This window comes from Carcharhinus amblyrhynchos, chromosome 12 (assembly GCF_965287045.1).
Source record: "Carcharhinus amblyrhynchos chromosome 12, sCarAmb.v2.hapA, whole genome shotgun sequence".
NCBI lineage: Eukaryota > Metazoa > Chordata > Chondrichthyes > Carcharhiniformes > Carcharhinidae > Carcharhinus > Carcharhinus amblyrhynchos.
In genome coordinates, this window is record NC_137335.1 from 61,385,595 (window position 1) to 61,407,934 (window position 22,340).

Sequence of the window (22,340 nt, forward strand, 5' to 3'; positions counted from 1 at the left end):
ATCTATGTCACTTCTTTTTTTTTTACAACCATTGGTTGTTGCAAAGTGAAGTGCTTTACTTTTTTTTTAAGTGTAGGCACTGTTGTAATGTAGGAAAAGCATTACGTTACAAATTTGTGCTCAGCAAACTTCAACAAACAGCAATGTGATTATGACCGTACTCTGTTTTTGGTCATGTCGAGGGTCAGAGGATACTGGGGATGATTCCCTTACTCTTTTTTGAAATAGTGTCATGGAAACTTTTACTTCCACCCAAGTAGGCAGATAGGGCCTTGGTTTGAGATTTCATCCAAAGATGACACCTCCAACAGTGAAGGGCTCCCTCAGTACTGAAGTGGCAGCCTTTATTTTTGTGCTCAAGCCCTGGAGCAGAACTTGAACTCAGAACCTTGTAATTAAACAACAAGTCCACTACCAATAGAGCTAGAAGTGACACAGAAGAACTAAATGAGAGCTATATTGCCAGTCTCCTCTTCATTTAGTCACTTCAATGATAGTCTTTAACAACTGCTTTAGTTTTTATCAAACAATTTTAGTTGCATTATTGAACGTTATACAAAACAAATCAACTCTGCAGTAGCAGAGCTACAGCTAGATCCTCATAGGTGAAGAATCCAGATACACCAGATTTTCAAATTTTATCTTGCCTAGTAAATATGAGCTGCATTGTGGTCTGACACTTCATATGGCCTAGGTTCATAATATCTTCAGTCAGCTTTGGGATATGTCTAAGAGATTCCCTGGCCAGCTAAGAAGTTGTACCAATCTTACTTCTGTTCTGACCAGCTGAGAACCGATTTAGAAATTTATCATGTGGAAAATTACAGGCGCCAACACCTGAAGACATCCATTAATGCTGAAAAGCTCACCAGAATTTACAAAGAAGTATTTTTTTATCTCCACTTCAAACCATTGCAGGCTTCCGTGCCTTTCAAAGCAGTGATTTCAGTTTCACACCAATGAGGCTGACTCTTATTTTTGCTCTGAAATAGCAGAAAAAGCTCCCCAGTGTACCAAATGGGTCCAGAGCAATTGGAGAGAGGCAACAAATATTGGCCTTTTCAAATGATGCCAACACCACAAGAATTGGAATGGGTAAATAGGCTCTTAGAATTTTTAGACTTGTATATTTAATACAAAATTCAACATTGATTATTGTTAACTTGAACTTAGATTCGGAACTAAACTGATCTATTGCTCCTCATTTTATAACTAAAGTAATAAATTATTGTTATGATCGCCATAGAGACTTTTAGCTTGGAAAATGGATTTGCACATTCAGTTGACAGCTGAAGGAATGACTGAACAAGATTTCATGCTTCTTGCCTCCCCGAGATGGCATGCCATTGGCCAATGGCGGGATCTTGTGGTCCCACTGCTGTCAATGAAATTTCCCATTGAATCCACCCATAGCAGGGATATACCATTGGCGGGACCAAAAATCCTGCCAGCGGGAAGGACTGGAGAACTGTGCCCCGTATCTACACTGTAAACACGGAAACTGCTACCATTGACTGTGAGTGTACAAGTACCTTGCACCCTCTTCTCAGTAAAACAGTGGAAACCTTCTTTTGAACTCTAACAACCAAACCACTCAAGCTTACTATCAGGGAAATTGCAGAACAGGTCACATGATCCTCCCCATCTATGCTAAATTTAAACAGCAGTCCCAAAATATTATTACCTTATAAACCTCATGAATGTAACACGATAATGTTTCAAATGTGTATGTAGTAGCTTTTTTCTTTCATTTATTATTTTCTCAGGTCGATCTCTTTATGTATTTTTCTCCAATTCTGTTCTTTGATAGGCTCCCAGTTATTGTCACATCCTACTTTGTGCTATAATAAAGATGGGATAGCATCTCCCCTTACCACACTGCCATCTGCAGCTCTACAAACTGAAGCGCTCAAACTGTTTAAGGTAACATTCATTTGCATCCTAAATAATGTAGATGACAATTTGCCACCAAAGTAACAGTGAGACTAATAGCACTTTCCATTATTTATGTGCAATTGCTACAGCACCTTCAGGTGAGGGTGTATATGGGTTGAATGTGGAATTCCAGATGTTGAGGTATGATATGAGTGAATCCATTGTTAGTTTTTCAAAAATAGCATCTCATTGTATGGTTCATCATGGAAAGGTGTAAAGCTAGCGCACCTGCACAGTGGAAACAAACCTAAACTCACCACAGAGCATCATGTTTGTTTCTGTCAAAGTATTCTTTTAACAAGTAATGGTAATAATTACTGCTGGTCAAGCTCTCTGGCACTGAAAATGATCAATCTCAAATGTGGAGTTTCATTGCTTCATGGTTAAATTGTTGATGATTTGAAAAATTATTTTTATTTTTAAAACATTATCTTTCTTTTCTCTATTTTCCCCCCTCTATTAATCCAGTCTTTCTTCGTCTCTCTTTATTTCACTTTCTGTATCTAATCTGACAATTAATAACCAACTCTAATTTACATTTCCTTTTCCGTTCTTATGCTGCTAATTTCACTTCACTTCAAGAAAATGCACATTTACTTGTTCTGTTCACTCAAAACCCAGATGCTTTGTTTCTGTCTTTGTGGCATTATCAGCCTGCAATTTCAGGAACTTGCCACATAAAAAAATGTAAAACTGAAACCTGTACGGTTTAATAGACAGCAGACACCATTAGATTTACTCCCAGAGCAAATTATGAACCAATATATTTTACCAATATAATGGAGGATATTATATCTTAAAAGGTTTACACTGGATTAAGTAGCATGGCTTTTGGGAGATCTTCCAGACTAACTTATTCACAATCACTGATCGTAATGTAATAAGCAATATTCGTATTGTTGTTTGCTAATACAGTACTAATAGAAAAGCTGGTGTTAGATTACATGCACTGGGTGAATATTAACCTTCTCTTCTAGCATGCCTTTGCCCTATTGTCAAAAGTTAATTTTCTGACACAGCACTGGAGAAGTGCAGATGAAGCAGTGAATAGATACTCAGCACCTCTTCTGAGTGCATTAATTATGAAAATGTTGCCAGGACACTATCTTTTTGGATAAAGAAGACATTTGGTCTAGAAAATCCATAAGGTTGGAATCCCACCATAACTGGTGTAATTATACCCTCATCAAAGTATCACCACTGATCCTGTTAAAGTTTTGTTATAAAAATATTTAACATTTAAATTAAATTAATCTTACAGAGAGAAAGGAAAAGCAACCCCATTGTCACTATCCTTTTCGTGCAGAAGTGTTTCCTGTTGTCATCTTAGTAACTTCATTCCACTCATCTGTTTTCCAGGTCAATAATTGAGCAGTTCTATCAACTTTGTGGTTCCAGGGTTATCAAAATACAATTTGTTTCTTGAGGGTTGAAGGTCTTTTACTTGTAATTTCTTGATATTCCAGAATTCCAATACAAACCCTTCAAGTTTTCTCGGAATTCAATAATGTTGTTCGGAGGCCCTTATGCCATAAATAAGAGAAGCATATTCCTACTGTATTAGTGAGTGTTTTGGCACTTCTGACACCAGTTGATAGTTTATGAAAAGTATTCAGTGCCAATTTGTGGGCAGTTTTATGCTGTTGATTTGCATTCAATAAGAAGTTGATTTGAGACTGACCAGAACTACAGTCTTCAGAAGGAAGAGATTCCCATTTTTTATATAAAGAATAAACTGCCATTTGTATTGGTTTTAAAATGAAACATTTGTTTTATTCTCCAGACTTCCCAGTTATTCATCAATGTTGCTATCGATGCCCCTGCTATTGATTATCATGTATCACTGGCCCAGAGTGTTACCCAAGTGTGTCTCACACATAAAGAGCTACAAAATGAGATCTACTGTCAGTTAATCAAGCAAACAAGAAGGCGACAAACCCAGAATCAGTGTGCACCCATACAGGTACTGTGTATGTGCAAAGAATTTTCTTTTCTGAAAACCTTTGCATAGTTCATTTGAAATTAAATAAAATTTCTGTTTATATTAGAGTTCTATTCTAGATTGCCTGTACTTCAGAACTTGGTTTCTCATTTTTTTTCATTATATCTGCGTCTTTTTGCTACTTGGCTAATTTGAGATTTTACAAGACAGCCTTAAATGAGATCTACCTAACAAGTTAGAAGTATAGCCTAGTGCTTTTAAACATAAGAATTTCTATAATTTTTTTATTTTTTACATTAAACCAGTGTGTTGTTTTTATTGGAATCCTAATAATTTCCTATGGGAAGCTATTTTTGTATTGCTTCTTATGCAATATTTAGGTTTGGCACTGAAGTACAAGAGCATGAGAAAATAAAGAATTCTAGATAGTAAAGATGTCGGGCACAATTTTCCCAACTTGCTGCACTGCTCGAGTAGTGCAGTAAGACGGCAAATACCAGCAGGAGGGCTGAGACTGAATTTGCAACCAGCATCTTGCCAGTTGAAACTTTCCTAGACTATATTTCATGGCATAAGCTGCAGAGGGAAGTTATGTGTGGAACCGGAGGAGATTGGTGAAGCATTGAACCAATATTTCTCTTCGGTGTTCACGCAGGGGGACATGGATATAGCTGAGGAGGACACTGGGTTGCAGGGGAGTAGAATTGACAGTGTTACAGTTGATAAGGAGGATGTGCTGGATATTCTGGAGGGTCTGAAAATAGATAAGTCCCCTGGTCCGGATGGGATTTACCCCAGGATTCTTTGGGAGGCAAGAGAAGTGATTGCAGAGCCTCTGGCTCTGATCTTCAGGTCGTCGTTGGCCTCTGGTATAGTTCCAGATGATTGGAGGTTAGCGAATGTTGTCCCATTGTTTAAGAAGGGGAACAGAGACTTCCCCGGGAATTATAGACCGGTGAGTCTCACTTCTGTTGTGGGCAAGGTTTTGGAAAAAATTATTAGGGATAGGATTTATAGTTATTTGGAGAGTAATGAGTTGATTGGAGATAGTCAGCATGGTTTTGTGGCAGGTAGGTCGTGCCTTACTAACCTTATTGAGTTTTTTGAGAAAGTGACCAAAGAGGTGGATGGGGGTAAGGCAGTGGACGTGGTGTATATGGATTTTAGTAAGGCGTTTGATAAGGTTCACCATGGTAGGCTTCTGCACAAAATGCAGATGTATGGGATTGGGGGTGATCTAGGGAACTGGATTAGGAATTGGCTAGCGGATAGGAGACAGAGGGTAGTGGTTGACGGTAAATATTCATCATGGGGTTCGGTTACAAGTGGTGTGCCTCAGGGATCTGTGTTGGGGCCACTGCTGTTTGTGATTTTTATTAATGATCTGGATGAGGGTATAGTTGGGTGGATCAGTAAATTTGCTGATGATACCAAAGTCGGAGGTGTGGTAGATAGTGAGGAAGGGTGTCATAGTTTGCAGGAAGACTTAGACAGGTTGCAGAGCTGGGCCGAGAGGTGGCGGATGGAGTTTAATGCAGAGAAATGTGAGGTAATTCACTTTGGTAGGAATAACAGATGTGCCGAGTATAGGGCTAACGGGAAGACTTTGAATAGTGTGGAGGAGCAGAGGGATCTAGGTGTATGTGTACATAGATCCCTGAAAGTTGGGAATCAAGTAGATAAGGTTGTTAAGAAGGCATACAGTGTCTTGGCGTTTATTGGTAGGGGGATTGAATTTAGGAGTCGTAGCGTTATGTTGCAACTGTACACAACTCTGGTGCGGCCGCACTTGGAGTATTGTGTGCAGTTCTGGTCCCCACATTACAGGAAGGATGTGGAGGCTTTGGAGAGGGTGCAGAGGAGGTTTACCAGGATGTTGCCTGGTATGGAGGGGAGATCCTATGAGGAGAGGCTGAGGGATTTGGGGTTGTTTTCGCTGGAAAGAAGGCGGCTAAGGGGGGGATCTTATTGAAACATATAAGATGATTAGAGGTTTAGATAGGGTGGATAGTGATAGCCTTTTTCCTCTGATGGAAAAATCTAGCACGAGGGGGCATGGCTTTAAACTAAGGGGGGGTAGTTATAGGACAGATGTCAGGGGTAGGTTCTTTACCCAGAGGGTGGTGAGGGATTGGAATGCCCTGCCTGCTGCAGTTGTAAATGCGCCTAGTTTGGGGGCGTTTAAGAGGTCTGTGGACAGGTTTATGGACGAAAAGGGATTGGTTTAGGTTAGTGGGTCGTTGTTGTTGTTTTTAACTGGTCGGCGCAACATCGTGGGCCGAAGGGCCTGTTCTGCGCTGTAATGTTCTATGTTCTATGTTCATGTCAGGGAATGGCAGAATTATGGTATGCTAATAGTGTTTAGCATCTCTTTACCAAGCCCAAAACTCAATCGGCTGTCCCTGCCTGGGGAGGTTCCCACAAGTGGGGATTAAAATTTGCCCCAGCAATGGGGACCAGGCGTGATGGGCACGCTGGTGGGGCAGAGGCCTTTGAGGGCTCCCCCTCCCCTGGGAGGTTTGGGAAAGGAGGATGCTCTCTGGGCAGTGCAGTCCTGCCACCCTGTCAATGCCCACCGGACACCAGACAGTTCCAAGGGGACAGGGTCTGTGGAGGCAGACGGTGGGGGGGGGGGGGGGGAGGTGTGCAGGTGCGGGACCAGACCAGGGGTGTGCAGTTTGGGAAACCATCGGGAGGCAGTGTTGGGGGGGCCAGTGCACATGTGCCAATCTCCCCACTGACATCAGCACATGCGCAATGGTCCGTTCAGCACTATGCTGCCAGTCTCTTGGGCAGGATGCTGTTGGTCTCTTGCACCCCGCACCCCCCCTCCCCCTTCCCTGGGCAGGATAAGCTCCCCCCCACCCCCTTACTGGCCTGAATCTCTGTGAGGCACTCTGTGGTAAGAGTGCCACATATAACTAAGTACACCCAGAAAAAGGTGGGAAATTATCCCGTTTACCCACCATTGGACACTTAATTTTTTGGGGGGGGAGTTTCAGCCATGTTCATTTTATCAGAGCACCGCAGATTTGGAGCGTTTATCTTTTGAAAATGTATACTTAATATTAAGCGAAATATTGCAAATAAGCCACAATCTGTTGCTTTTGCTTCAGTTTAATTTTTCATTTTAATAAATTTGATGCAGCACTTTTCTTAACAGAAACATTCTTGAGATTTAATTCACTTAGAGTAAAGCAAATAACATAGTGAAGAGACAGTAGATGCATTAATCTGGTTAGATTTGAACTCAGGTTATGGATACAAAACAGCAAGGTGATAATCCAATGCACCACCCAGTCCTAGTGCTTTTAAGTAAATTAGTTGCATTTCATATAATTTTAACCAGTCTTTTATGTGTAATGGATTCATAGAAAAGTTAAGGCATTCATTCAGCCCATCATGTCTGCACTATCGAAAGAAAAAAAACCAAAGTAACCAGTCACTCAATTTAATTCCACTTATCAACACATGGTCTGTAGCCTTGCACGTTACAACACTTCAGGTACAGGTCCGGGTAGCTTTTTAAATGAGTTGAGCATTTCAACCTCAACTACTAATTGTAGTAGTGAATTCCAGACACACTCCTCCACCCTCTGGGTGAAAAAGATTTTTTCCATGTCCCCTTTAATCTTGTATCTGTCACCTTAAATGTATGAGTCAGTGTGCATTCCCTAAAAGCTTTAAGAATATGCGACTATTTCATTGGTCCACAAATCATCCATATCATTAATTGTATATTTCTGTGTGGAAATCAACAAATAATTCCCTGCATATTCTAAGAAATGATTTTATTATCACATGTGCTAAAATGAACTTCTCTATCTTTTAGGGTTGGCAGTTATTGGCTCTGTGTGTTGGCCTTTTCCTTCCTCAGCATCCTTTCCTCTGGCTGCTGAAACATCATCTGCAGCAAAATGCAGATCCAAGGTGTGTAGAGGACTACAAAACAATGCAGCATAATTTTCTGTATAAATAATGGTGAGGTAAATGGTGGTTACTGTTACTTATAATCAAAGCCAAAGCAAATTCACCCAACGACAGATGCAAGTTTAAATATGGAAATCTAAAAGTTGCTGTGGATCTGAATGATAGTGGTGTGCTGATAGCTTTGTGAAAATACGTCACTGCTGTTGGCCTCACTATTGAAATGCATTGACTGGCATGAGGTTCCTGTAGTTGCACTGTAGGTACTAACAAAATTCTCTACAAAAAGTTAGGTCTTATCCACCTTAGTCCAAATACCCTTTGAATAAGTGTTAATAAGTGCATTGAAAATGAACTATTATAAATCCTGTACCTTCAAGTTTAATTGCTGTTGGAGGTTTTAAGAATGTAAAATTTTAAATTAATTATTATTTTCCTTTCTGTCTTTTTTTTTGTCTCTCCTAATCTAACCTTTCCTTCCTCCCTTTCTATTTCTTTATGTACTGGATTCACATCGAATTTGTCCACTCTAATATTGACTTCCCTTCAAAATCCTTGCACTGTTCATTCCATAATTAAGAAAATTGTTTATGGAAATATAATTTGCCCTGTTCACTCAGGCTCCATATACCCTGAGTTGGATTTTGCATTGAAAATTACAGTGTGGCTAACAGTACGCACTATTATTATGGATTTGAACAACAACTTCTGGAGTCCACAATATGCACTTAATGCAAACATTACTCTCTCAGTTACCCTGCTCTTCCATTGGCTACACTATAACCATGCCTCATCAATAGACATGCCATGGACATATATGTAATTACATGAAGTTGATACTTACACACTAGTTATTCATTGAACAGGGCAGAAAAAATTAAGGCTTGTACATTTAAATATATTTCAATTTCTAATAAATTGATAAGTCATAATTGCTACCGATTAAAATCCTATCATTGAAACTTTATTTTTTTTACAAATTTGGATGCTTATTCTTTATAAATTACTTAATATTGGGAGTTTAAAACCTTTTCTTTCTGACTCATGGGGCCCGATTTTACCATTTTCATTCTATGTGCTGAATCTGGGTGCAATTCAGATCCTGCTTGGAAGTCACGCTTTGGGTGGGGCTTAGTGTGCCTAAAACAGTTGGAGCTCTGAATTGCGCACGCGCAGTTAGAAAAGAAATTGAAAATCACGCCGCTGTAACGTCATTCTCAGGTCGCAAATAGCGGATAAAGCAGCTCGGGAGCGATGGCCCACACAGACAGCACCCCTACAACATACCTTTCCTGCTTATCCACTCACTTCTGCCTCCCCCTGTTACACAGACCGATTGCAACCCTCTGCTCCCTTTCTCCCCCACCGATCACCCGCAAAGTGGCAGCAGAGCACCCCCCCGCCCAACCAGAGATCCATCTGGCCCCCCACCAGATGACAATGTGACCTCCCTCTGCTCTCCCCTCCCACCCCCACTCCCCATCCCCCACTAAAGAGCAATCTATCCTCCCTCCCCTGCGCCCCCCTTCCACCAGAGATACATCTGACCTCTTTCCCCACCCCCCCCCCCCCCCACCCCCCGATCTGAGTCAAAGAGCTATTGGAAGCACTGAACTTACCTCTTCAAAAGCTGGAACACTCCCGAAACAGACTTTTTGCCAAGCATGTCTGTTTTGTGCTGAATCTGGATGCGTGAACACAATGGTAGAGGGAAATGCTGATAAAGTTGGGCGGGAAGTTCATTAATTCCATGCAAATGCACTTAAATTGCCATTGCGCCCGTTTTGGCCACAAATCGGATCGCGGCCATTTTCGGGCCTTGGTAAAGTGGGCATCTGCGTGGACGCAGATCGTGTTACTGGCCTCACTCCCGACTTTACATGTTTCGGGCGTGACACAATGCTAACATCGGGCCCATAATCTTTCACTCTATTAATCCCTCTTTTGTTTCTATTGTTTCATTTGCTGTACATAATTTAAGTCTAATTTATATTTACTGGTGCATACTTCTAGGTTTAGACTAAGGATTTCTCAGTAAGGCTTGTTAAGTAAGGTTGCTTAAAGAGTCATGCTGTTGTTTGCTCTACTCGCATATTCTATAGATCCTCTGTAGAGAGTGCCATGCTGCATCAGGTACCCAAGACAGTAAGTTGTTGCTCAAAAGTATCTAAAAGACCTGTAACTGTCAGCATAATGAAAAGCAAACACTTTGCTGTTGACTGCAAAATGCATGCCTGACTTTCCCTCATTGCCATTTTCAGCACTTTCAGCGCAAAAAAAATTATCAAATATGTCTGTCCAATAGTAGATATCGTTAAAGTTGCTGTCACTGCAAATTATGGCCTAATTACTTTGTCATGAGATAAAGTAATGGTCGTAGGATATTCTTGACTGACAGATTCTCGCATCAAGATAATCCTATCCTTATTCTTACTTTAAATGTATCTGACTGCTACAAACTGACTGGAACAAATGTGGACACAGTGATAATGGTAACTGATTTTATCTAGTGATTTGATTTAGTGTAAAGTATAGCTTCACATTGTAAGTCACAAAAGGGGAAAAAAGACTTTATTGTTTTCCTTTAATAAATTCTAGGACCGAAGTAGGAAAGTATGCCATATACTGTCAACGATCACTGGAGAGAACTCAAAAAAATGGTAATCGTGAATCAAAGCCTTCCAGAATGGAAATCTTATCGATTCTCTTGAGAAATCCATATCACCATTCCTTACCTTTCAGCATTCCTGTACATTTCATGAATGGCACATACCAGGTTGGTATTTTACTTAACAATATAAAAACAATTAAGAATAGTGACTTGTAATTTATTGGATGTTAATTGTGTTGAATCATCTTGAGAATGTGATAATGACATGCAATGTAAAGGCAATGTCGTTCTTTATTACTAAACAACCAGTAGTAAAAGTTATAATCCTAAAGGTTTTATTGCATTACAATAAAAATTAATTGTTCACATTTCTGCATGGCAAAACTTATGAAATCTCTGTCAAACCTGACCATTACAAACATTTGGGAATCAGCAAGCTCTTATTTAAGTGCACCTTGCTTCTCCAATGGAGTTCCAGTCAAACCCAGGACAAAGGATTGGAGAATTATAACAAAAAGAACTGTAACAATAGAACTTCACTGTACACAAAAAGAACTACTTAATGGTTCAGAAAAATTTGAAAAATATGATTTATGTCTAAAATAGTGAGATCATAAATTTTTGTTTCATAGTTTTTTAAGAACACGATATGTTCATTATCTTCTCAATGATGTGTGTTTCCTCCAAAAACAAAACTTGTTTAGCAAACTATTAAAATGAATTTAAATGACATAATGCTGTGCTTTTTTGAAACTACATTACCTATAACCCTACTTTGTCTAAATGTACAGGTAGTCGGTTTTGATGCATCCACTACAGTGGAAGAATTTCTACATACTCTAAATCAAGATACTGGCATGAGGAAACCAGTGCAGTCTGGATTCTTTCTTTTCACAGATGATCCCTCAGGAAGTGATCAAGAGCACTGCCCTCGGGGAAACATAAAGGTAAATGAGTGAGACTAATAAGTTATACTATTAATACTAATAAATTAAGTCATTCATTAATGGTGGAGTCATGAATCCATGCATGATAAATATGTACACTCAGGAACTGGAATTGTATAGCAACTTGTTCAGGATCAGAAAAATAAGTCTTTCATTGGGACCCTTCATCATAACTAGCTTCGTCAGGCTGGAGAGAACTCTTTTTATAGAGCTAACAGGTCATCACAGACACAAAAACAAATGGTAACAGAGAGAACAGTAGAAGTTAGTAGAATTAAATTCTACTAACAACTTTTCACAAAAAGGTAGTTGATGTGTGTTGTAAATTATTAGGAACATGGGGAAAAGTTAATGACAACCAAAGCTATTTGACCTATCAAACTCATTCAGTTAAACATCTTGAACTCTCCCAATATCATTAATTCCACAGCTTAACAGGTGCTTAATTCAGACATTAACATTATACTCCATTTGCTGTAAAACACTCTGGGGTTCTTGTTGCATGTTGCATTGTGCTTAACTTTGTTGTGTAAAGAGGCAGTATCATTGATATCTTTTTCAACTTGCAGATGTCCTCACTATCCTGTCTGTATGTTCACAAGGCTTCCAAAAATGTGCTTTTCCCTAAAATACCTAAAACACTCACAGCAACCAGAATTTTTCATGTCATATCATATTATGTAGTGAGTGCTGAGTGTTTAATTCTGCAGTACTTTTCCTTATTAATAGTGTACAAAGCATTCATTGTTTACCACAACCTAATGTTTCCCCTAGGTGCTATCTGAAATATATGATTTATGCAGGTACATGTCTATGCATAAGAATCTTAATGTTAAACTAGCCTAGTTTTCCTGGTATGTGAGTCCTGAAATGGATCTACTATTGGCTGAAACCATTTCTGCTCTGCATGAGCAGCCTGGTCCTGCATGTTTTCCATCATATGCACAGGGATATAAGGTTCAAGCTTAGATGAATTTCTACCTGAGACACAGCATCTAAAACTGTGCACGTTCCCAGCCATGTTTCTGCTGCTAAGCTGTCTCTCACAATGACCACTGTCAGCAGAAAAGCACTCCCAGTGGCACCAATGAGATCAGTGGACAAGTCCTGACCTGTGTTTTTTTTGTTTCCAAGCCTGTCAAAGGTAGAAAGGATAGCACATTCCAATCTGGATTACCAAGATCCTGGACTGCAGCTGTGGTGCACCCCAATCAATGACTCATATCATTGAAGACAGCCCCCTGACAAAATTCACAGAGGGCTTATAGAGTTCCGTTTAGCCATTGCAGAAGCTATTGCCTGGCTTGGTGATTACTGATTACAAGCTAAAAAACTTACTGCATACGCATAAAAAAAAGCTCCTAGGTCCGCAGTCTGAATATCCATGGAGGAAACTTCAACGGCTATTAAGACCTCCAGTTTGGGAGTGAGAGGGGCTTACTACAGGTATAAGAACATAACATAAGAAATAGGAGCAGGAGTAGGCCATCTAGCCCTTCGAGCCTGCCCCGCCATTCAATAAGATCATGGCTGATCTGTTGTGGCTCAGTTCCACTTTCCCGCCCTCTCCCCATAACCCTTAATCCCCTCTCTTATCAAAAACCCATCAACCCGCTTCTTAAAAATATTTAGCGAGGCAGCCTCCACCACTTCAACGGGCAGAGAATTCCAGAGATTCACCACCCTTTGAGTGAAGAAGTTCCTCCTCAACTCCGTTCTAAACCGCCTCCCCTTTATCTTGAGGCTGTGCCCCCTAGTCCTACTGTCTTTTTTGAGCGGGAAGAGTCTCTCCACCTCTATCCTATCCATCCCATTCATCATCTTATACGTCTCAATGAGATCTCCCCTCATTCTTCTAAACTCTAGCGAGTACAAGCCTAGTTTATTCAGCCTCTCCTCATAGCTCAACCCCCTCAACTCCGGTATCAGCCTAGTAAACCTCCTCTGCACTCCCTCCAGGGCCAAAATATCCTTGCGCAGGTGCGGCGCCCAAAACTGCACACAGTACTCCAGCTGCGGCCTCACCAATGCCCTATACAGCTGCAGCAAGACCTCCCTACTTTTATATTCAATCCCCCTCGCTATAAAGGCCAGCATCCCATTTGCCTTCCTGACCACCTGCTGCACCTGCAAGCTGGGTTTTTGCGACTCATGCACAAGGACCCCAAGGTCCCTCTGCACCGTCGCCTGCTGCAGTTTTTCGCCACGTAAGTAATAGTCCTTCCTACCATTCTTCCTACCAAAGTGGACCACCTCACACTTGCCAACATTAAATTCCATTTGCCATTTCCTGGCCCATTCGCCCAGCCTATCTAGATCCTTCTGCAGACTCTCCACACCCTCCGCACAATTTGCCTTTCCCCCAATCTTGGTGTCATCAGCAAATTTCGACACCCTGCACTCGGTTCCCTCCTCCAGATCATCTATATAAATGGTAAATAGCTGAGGCCCCAGCACCGACCCCTGGGGCACCCCACTAGTCACCAACCGCCAATCCGAATAGCACCCATTGACCCCCACTCTCTGCCTCCTATTTGACAACCAATCCTCTATCCACGCTAACACCCTACCCCCAACTCCATGTCCCCTGACCTTCTGCAATAACCTCTTGTGTGGTACCTTGTCAAACGTGTCACATAATAGCTAGTGGACTGCTGCACCTGAGATGCTACCTGCAACAAACTGCTGGTACAACCTGATTGCACAAGTATGTTCAAAAGAATATCATTTGTTTGAAAGTAGGTTTGTGAGGTTCCGTTTCCCAGTTTCATTTACTGCTACTTGTGAAATATAAATCCAAATCTTCCAGTCTCTGAATTATTGGAAACCAGATGCACATCAGAGCCCCTTGAAAGTCCTTGCACATTGACATACGTGGAAATTTCCAAGGAAGTTTAAACTTAGAATGGACTGATTCACTGCTGCCCGGGACCTTCCACAAAAGTCTCTCGCTCAAAGCTTGGGGCAGAGACATGGGCTGATGACTGTCTTCCTGTCTCCATCTCCAATGCATATGGCTTCCTTTTATGTTTTTGGGTTTTTACAATCAATCGTTTTCTTAGTTTCAGCCGAATTGGTTATTTGTATTCCTCGCACTGCTAGAAGGTGAAGTGGCCTGCATCTGCTAAATATCTTAAATGAGACAGAATGAGGGGAGGGAGAGCACTTAAGGGGAGCAGAGTGAGGGGGAGCTGGGACATCCAGTGCAGAAAGGAGGCTGTTGACAGAGGGGCCCCATCCACTTTTTGTGCCTGTGGCCTGAACAGTGTGTCTTTCTGGGCATCCCCACCACCCCTCAACTCCTCCCAAAATTGAAGCTGGGCAGGAAATGGCCTTTAATTGATTGTTAATTACCCACAAGGCCCTGGCCAGCCTAGGCTTCTCCCATCTCTTGTAAAATTTTGTAAAGTGATCATTTAAGTGATACAGATAGACTCGTTTTTTTTTCAGTTTAAAACTTGTTCAAATTAATTTTCTCATACAAGTTATAATAGAATAAGATGGTTTAATTAATAATTGACTATAAATTGTGATTTTAAAAATAGATTGTTTTGCAACCCAGAAGAGTGTTCAAGGAATTTTCCAAATCATTACTTTTAAATTCCTGTACATTGGGCATTTGGAGTTCTTTTGTTCACTACATTATGAAATTTACATTTTTGGTTTGTTCAAATACATCTGTGCCACATTAGCATCTTATGCACTGCATTTCAGTGTTTGTCTAATGTCACTTTGTGTTACATTGCTAGTAATGTGGTAGAAAAGCATTTCAGTAATCTTAATTTCTTCATTAAGATTTGCGACATAATATGCAAATGGGAGCAGACCTCTAAAGAACAGCATCCTGGAAAATTTGAGGGAACTAGGACTGTCCGGCTAACTTATAAAAACAGGTAAATGATTGAAGCAGACAGAGTTAGTGAGAATGTTTACTTATCCTTCCTCAGTTTTACCATATTCCTTACAAGAATTACAACAACTATTCTTTTATTATTCTTTGTTTAATTATATTCCAGTACCAAATTAGGAGATGTTTGGAATTGGATTGTATTATTTTTTAATATTGTCAACACAAAAAAAAATTTCCAACCCAACAGAAGTACTTCTGATTGTAATTGAGATATACAAGAGTTATCAAGTTAATAGTTTGTGAACATGTCAACAACTACCTAGTTCAAGCATTGCCTGAAATCCCACATCTGGTTAAATGCTCTTTTGTATACTATTTGAGAAACTCATTTAAACAGCTACCTCATGTCGATAAAGACAAGAAAATTGCATTTGTATCATGTCTTTCATGACTCAAGGATACTGCCTCCCAGGTGATGTACCATGGCATTATTTTGAAGAAGTGTTAGATGTTCTTACTGGCATCCTGGTCAGCTCGTTCATCCTTCGCTCAACATCATGAGAAATTCAAAGAGCAGCCAAAGGCCAATAGATTTTGGGTGGAAATTTCTAGAAAAATGCATGCATAGTGAGGGCACTTCAAAAGGACTTCATTAATTGTAAAGCTTTTGACATCCTGGGTTTGTGAAAGACACTATTTTTTTTTAATATATTGAATATTTGATCCATTGGGACTACAGAAGATGAGCTCTTTTTGTAAGTTATTGAATTGAACATCTTCATGTTCCCAGCTGAAGGCATAACAATGCTTTAATCAGGAATCCCAATAACTTTAAGGTAAAAGCAGAGTACTAGGATGCTTGAAATCTGAAGAAGTCATATGGACCTGAAATGTTGCCTAGAATTTTACTGTCCTGCCCACCACAGGAATCAGAGCAGGCAAGGGGCAAATGACGAAAAGGTCCATTGACCTCGAGTGGGATTTTACAGTTTCAGCACAAGCAAGGCCATAAAATCCCGCCACTCTGTTTCTCTCTCCACAGAGCTGCCAGACCTACTGAACTTTTCAGCATTTTCTGTTTTGTTTAATCCAGGATCTTTGTAAAGAATATTAATCTAAGGATTTCAGATGAACTTTTAATCCCTTTATTTTAACTCATCCAAAAATTTTCAAATTGTTCATCCATGTCAAGAGAAGTACTGGATCCTCTTAAGATAAATTGGCCCAAATTATATTGCATTTACATTACCATTTATTGAGATATGATGCTTCAAATCCACTCAATGATGAGTATATCACTGCTTGTCAAAATATTCAAACAGGAAAGTCAGACTACAAAATCACAAACTAATTTTCCTTTATTAACAAATTTAGGTGCTGGTCATTATTTTGTTGATAATAAACCTCTCAAGATATGGGTTAGACATTATTAATAGATGCAATTAATATTGGAGATTGCATAGGCAATAAAAGTGGATTACGGCAACTCAGCATCAATCAAGTTCTATTCATTACAAGTTAACATTACGCCTAACATCCAAGATTGATATAAAGTCAGCAACGTAAATTTAGATTAGATTCTATATAAAGCCAACAAGTTAAGATAATTGAAAAGCCAGTCTATTGTGTTAAAGTCCAATCATTCGTTCCTACTGATAAGTTTAAAATTTTTGCAGAGATTTCCAGATTTTATATGCAACTTCATCCTTGCATCTTGGTATGGTAAGGTGAACTCTTCCTTTTGGGACTGCTTCCAGGCAACAGGTTGACCAATCTCTTTCTATCACAGAAGTTAAACCCTCCTTCTAGCATCTGTCTTCTCCTGTTAGCACAAACTTTCTTTCTTTTCTCAGGAACTTAACCTACCTGCAACTGATACACAATTATTTGCTTATTGCTGACTGGCAGAGCTCTTCAATTTCCTTGAACTCCTGTAACTTTCCTTATATCAGCAAAACATTTTATATCATCTTCTGTGGGTGGCTGCTGTCTACACTTTTCTATGAACAGCTTAATTTCTGTCTTTCATACTTTCTGATTCTATTTTTTCATTTATTCATACATCACCGAATAGAATGAACCCACCTCATGACAAGAATTCGCCACAAGTATATATCACGTCCTATAATGAGAATATTTTGTTGTCTTAAGAAACTTACCTGCTCCTGGGGCTGGGCCTCTTGTACAGTGTTCCCCACCTGACAGGGAGCTAAACCTACCAGTGCACCTGGCTTCCAGGTGGGGAACCATTTAAGGAAACATACCACCATGGAGTTAAAACTGTGCAGCATTCAAGGAAACTCAGACTTCCCAACCAGAATTCCGTCCCCCTCACCAACTGGAAATCTCACCCAGTGAATAGACATATGAGCATTTGCAATAGGAACACAAGTACGCCATTCAAGTCCCTTGAGCACTCTGCCATTCAGTAAGATCATGGCTGATCTGTTTGTGTCTCGAATTCCACATTGTCATCTACCCAATTACCTTTCATTCCCTGGTCTGACAAGAATCTATCTACCTTTACCTTAAAAATATTCAATAACCCACCTTCATTGCCTTTTGAGGCAGAGATTTCAAAGTCGCACAACTTTCTGAGAGAAAAATAAATCTCCTTATCCCTGTCCTAAAAAGGTGACTCCTAACTTTAAAATAGTACCCCCTATCAGAATTCACAAGGTTTTTACTTTCAAGTTTACTCATTATCTCTGCTTCCTGTATGTCTGTCCAGTCTCCTAAATAAATATTCACATCATTTTTTAATAATAAAATAAGTTCTGAGAAATTTGCATTTTTGAAGATTGTAATGAATCCACCTCAAAGACTATCTGGACAGGAGAAGACAACAGCTCAAAGGGAAAGACAGATAGATTAATGTCTTGAGCAGGAGCCTTCGTCAACACTGACACAGATTTTGATTTTGAATGACAGTTTTACACTGTTTTCACATTCACAGGCTCTATTTCTCTTCACAAGCTCGTTCGGAAACAGATCGAGAGAAACTATTGCTGATGTACCAAACAAATGTTGAAATTGTAAATGGACACTTTCCTGTAAACAAAGAACTTGCATTAGAAATGGCGGCGCTCCTAGCTCAGGTAAGAGTGTAACTTGTTAAATAATTCCAATTTCAATCATTTGTCTCATGTTAATTGATAAAGAGGAAATGTATTAGCTAAATACATAAGTGTTCAGATGCATAAAACCCAACTGTGTTAAAACAATTTTATAAGTATTTCTCTTTCTTTACGCCCCTATTAATTGGGGCAGCACGGTAGCACCGTGGTTAGCACTGCTGCTTCACAGCTCCAGGGACCTGGATTTGATTCCCGGCTCGGGTCACTGTCTGTGTGGAGTTTGCACATCCTCCTCATGTCTACGTTGGTTTCCTCCAGGTGCTCCGGTTTCCTCTGACAGTCTAAAGATGTGCGGGTTAGGTTGATTGGCCATGCTAAAATTGCCCCTTAGTGTCCTGAGATGCGTAGGTTAGAGGGATTAGAGGGTAAATGTGTAGGGATAAGTGGGTAGGGCCTGGGTGGGATTGTGGTCAGTACAGACTCGATGGGACAGATGGCCTCTTTCTGCACTATAGGGTTTCTAAATTTTTTCATTGTGCTACCATATAACACACACTCAGTCTGTGTTATATCTTCATGCAGACTTCTGTCAGACTCACTACTACAGTCTACTACTCCTGGGGAGATGGTTGTATAATGGGATGTCACTAGACTAGTAATCCAAAGATTCAGGCTATTGCTCTGCGAACATGGGTTCAAATCCCGCCAGGCAGCCATGAATTAATCAATCTACAATTGAAAGCCAATAACAGTAACCATTAAATGATCATCAATTGTCCTAAAAACTCATCTTGTTTGCTAATGTTCTTTCTGGAAGGAAATCTGCCATTCTTACCTGGTGTAGCCTGCATTTGACTCCAGATCTACAGCAATGTGGTTGACTCTTAACTGCCCTCTGAATTGGCCCCACAAGCTACTCAATTAAGGATGGGCAAAAAGTGCATGCCTTGTTAACAACACCCACATCCCATGAAAGAATAAATTATATGACTCTCTAGATCATAATGTTTCCAGACTCCCACATATTAACCCTTACAATCCTAAATACCCTAATACTACAGTTAAAAAGCAATATTACAACAGTACAAAATTGCACCACAAATACGTGTGACCATTAACAGTAGTAAGAATACTGTGTGGTAACAGAAGGGAATTTTCTCTTTCACGACTCTTATGACCCAGATTGGAGAACTGAAGAATTTTGAATTCTAGACTTTAGACATATTTTAAAATATAATTTGAGCTACACTATTTACACACTTGCTAACTGCTGTCATAAATAACATGATGTGGGTATAGGTTGGACTAAAACCTGGTGTTGTCATAAATAACAGCCAGAGTCTGACATGAACCTCATCCTTCACCAAAACCATCAGTGTTAAAATCCCAGATTAGACACCAGATACACGGGACACCAGAGACCAGGTACATGGCACATACTCTTGCAACTCGGCCAACATTGTCTACCTGATACGCTGCAGGAAAGGATGTCCTGAGGCATTGTACATTGGGGAGACCATGTAGACACTACGACAACAGATGAATGAACACCGCTCGACAATCACCAGGCAAGACTATTCCCTTCCCATTGGCAAACACTTCAGCGGTCATGGGCATTCGGCCTCTGATCTTCGGGTAAACGTTCTCCAAGGCAGCCTTCATGACATACAACAGCACAGAGTCGCTGAGCAGAAACTGATAGCTAAGTTCCGCACACATGAGGACAGCCTCAACCGGGATCTTGGGTTCATATCACACTATCTGTAACCCCCATGATTTGCCTGGGCTTGCAACATCTCATTTACTGTTCTGTCTGGAAACAATACACATCTCTTTAATCTATGCTTAATGCTATCTCCACTCACATTGTCTGCACCTTTAAGACCTGTAAAGACGCGCATTCTAATCAGTATTCTGTAAACTCTGTGTGCCTTTATATGCCCTGTTTGTGATCAGAACTCCCCACTCACTTGACGAAGGAGCAGCGCACCGAAAGGTAGTGGCATCTACTGCCAAATAAACCTGTTGGACTTTAATCTGATGTTGTGAGACTTATAACTGTGTTTTCCCCAGTCCAATGCCGGCATCTCCACATCAAAATCCCAGATTGACAGGAACAAAGCAGCAGATTGAGTTGTTGCTTTTCCACTGCTCCTCTTCGATTCATCATAGTTAAAAACACCTCTTATAATTTTGTTCAAGCTTGGAATGTGTATCAGAAAAATGTGCTGAACCCTTGATGAGCAAAAAAAGTTAACATTTTTAACTTACCTCTGTTTAACCCCTTTAATCCAATGACACATGATGGAATCATGACATCAGCAGCCCTTCAAATTTGGTCATTCCCTACAGGATGATGCAATCTAAGAGAAATAATGCTGAGGACTATCATACTGAGCTGGACCCATCTGTAACCAAAATTCTCCCAGCAAGGATGGTGAACAGCAGTTAGGAGCGGCACCCTGATTTTTTTATATTTCTTGGCTGGAGATGCTAAAACCTGACGAAGCACCATGTTGCTGGTTCAGCAGAGGCTGACTAATAGAGCACAAAAGCTTCCAACAGATTGCACCATTGACCTTTTTGGTAATATGTCAAGAAATTTCAAACTGCCATAGATTAAAAGGATATAATTCAGACTGGCACTTTAGGTGGAGACTTAATTTCCTGTAGCAATTCATTGATTTTTGCCAGTTTGTGAATCCTATTTAACATTGCAGCTTTTCTCAGCAAGAACTTTTAGTATTAGGATGTCCAAATTAAAATAATATTTTTGACAAATTTGACTCTCTTGTAATGCATTTTAAACAGTCTAAGGGTGAGATGGCACAACAGCAATTAATTATGCATTTTTCATTAGGTGGAGTTTGGAGACTTTGAGCGACCGTTTTCGACTCCAGCAGCTCAGATCTCAATCCAATCCAAATCAAACCAAACACTGAAGCAAGTAATTGAGAAATTTTATCCAAAAAGATATAAACAAGGCTGTACAGATGAGCAAATTAAGTATGTATGGAATCCATTCAGTACACCTGCCAGTTTTCTATAACTTTGCTACTCTTTTCAGTAAATATTTAAGTAATTGATGATGTAGCTCTATACAGTTGTTGAAAGAATCATTGTGTTTATTGTACAACTACTTGAGTGCTGAAATAAAGTCATCAGCTTTTCACTGGTAGCATTCCAAAACACACCTTAACTTATGGAAATAAAAATAATCACAATGTTCAAACATATATTTTGAATAAATTAATGCAGTGGAAAATACTGTTTTACTGTACTATTGTGTGTCTACTTTAGGCAGCTATGTCAGCGACTTTCTACTAAATGGATGGCTCTGCGCGGACGTGCTACTGCTGACTGTGTGCGCATTTACTTTACTGTAGCAAGGAAGTGGCCTTTCTTTGGAGCAAAACTGTTTGCAACAAAGGTAGGATCCTGTTTACTCTTATCCAGGTTTGATTTCCATGTGTGAATTTTCTTTTATCATTGTGACATTGTGCAGAGTAAATGTGTCATAAAGTACCAGCTGAGACCTAGTTTTAAATATACTTAGCTTTGTTATTTCGTTCATTCCTTCCTTCATTTTTACATTATATATTCATATATATGGTTTAATGGTGAGACACAATATAAGTTGTACATTTGTGTGGAAACACTGAGCAGAAGAAGTTGCTTTCCCAACAAATAGCAGTGGAGATGGAGCTACTCCAACTGAAGTTCACACAAACATGATGTAGGTGGCTATAGACTGACACTGGCAGAAGGGAATAAACCTCTGACTGTCCTCCCTTCTAGATAACGATGAAAAGACATGTAAATGCGTAACAGATATTTTGTGTCGGTCTTCAGTGGAAGACACAAATAACGTGCCAAAAATTGATGACAAGAAGGCTGTGGCAAGTGAGAACCTAGAAACTATCATTATCACGAAAGAGGCAAGCTAATGGAGCTAAAGGTAGACAAGTCACCTAGCCCTGATGGAATGCATCCCTGGGTACTAAAAGAGATGGCGGGGAAATAGCAAATGCGCAAGTGGTAATTTACCAAA

General features: G+C 40.0%; 1 protein-coding gene across 1 annotated transcript in view; it reads left to right on the top strand.

Moving 5' to 3' along the window:
* The window catches only part of plekhh2 (pleckstrin homology domain containing, family H (with MyTH4 domain) member 2), a 117,785-nt gene that overhangs the window by 82,187 nt on the left and 13,258 nt on the right, over positions 1–22,340 (top strand). The window contains exons 19-27 of the mRNA XM_080200620.1: positions 1,811–1,923; positions 3,719–3,898; positions 7,710–7,807; positions 10,403–10,580; positions 11,207–11,362; positions 15,158–15,255; positions 18,169–18,310; positions 21,150–21,295; positions 21,590–21,719. Coding sequence (XP_080056746.1) covers positions 1,811–1,923; positions 3,719–3,898; positions 7,710–7,807; positions 10,403–10,580; positions 11,207–11,362; positions 15,158–15,255; positions 18,169–18,310; positions 21,150–21,295; positions 21,590–21,719 — 1,241 coding nt within the window. The remainder of the gene's footprint in view (positions 1–1,810; positions 1,924–3,718; positions 3,899–7,709; positions 7,808–10,402; positions 10,581–11,206; positions 11,363–15,157; positions 15,256–18,168; positions 18,311–21,149; positions 21,296–21,589; positions 21,720–22,340) is intronic.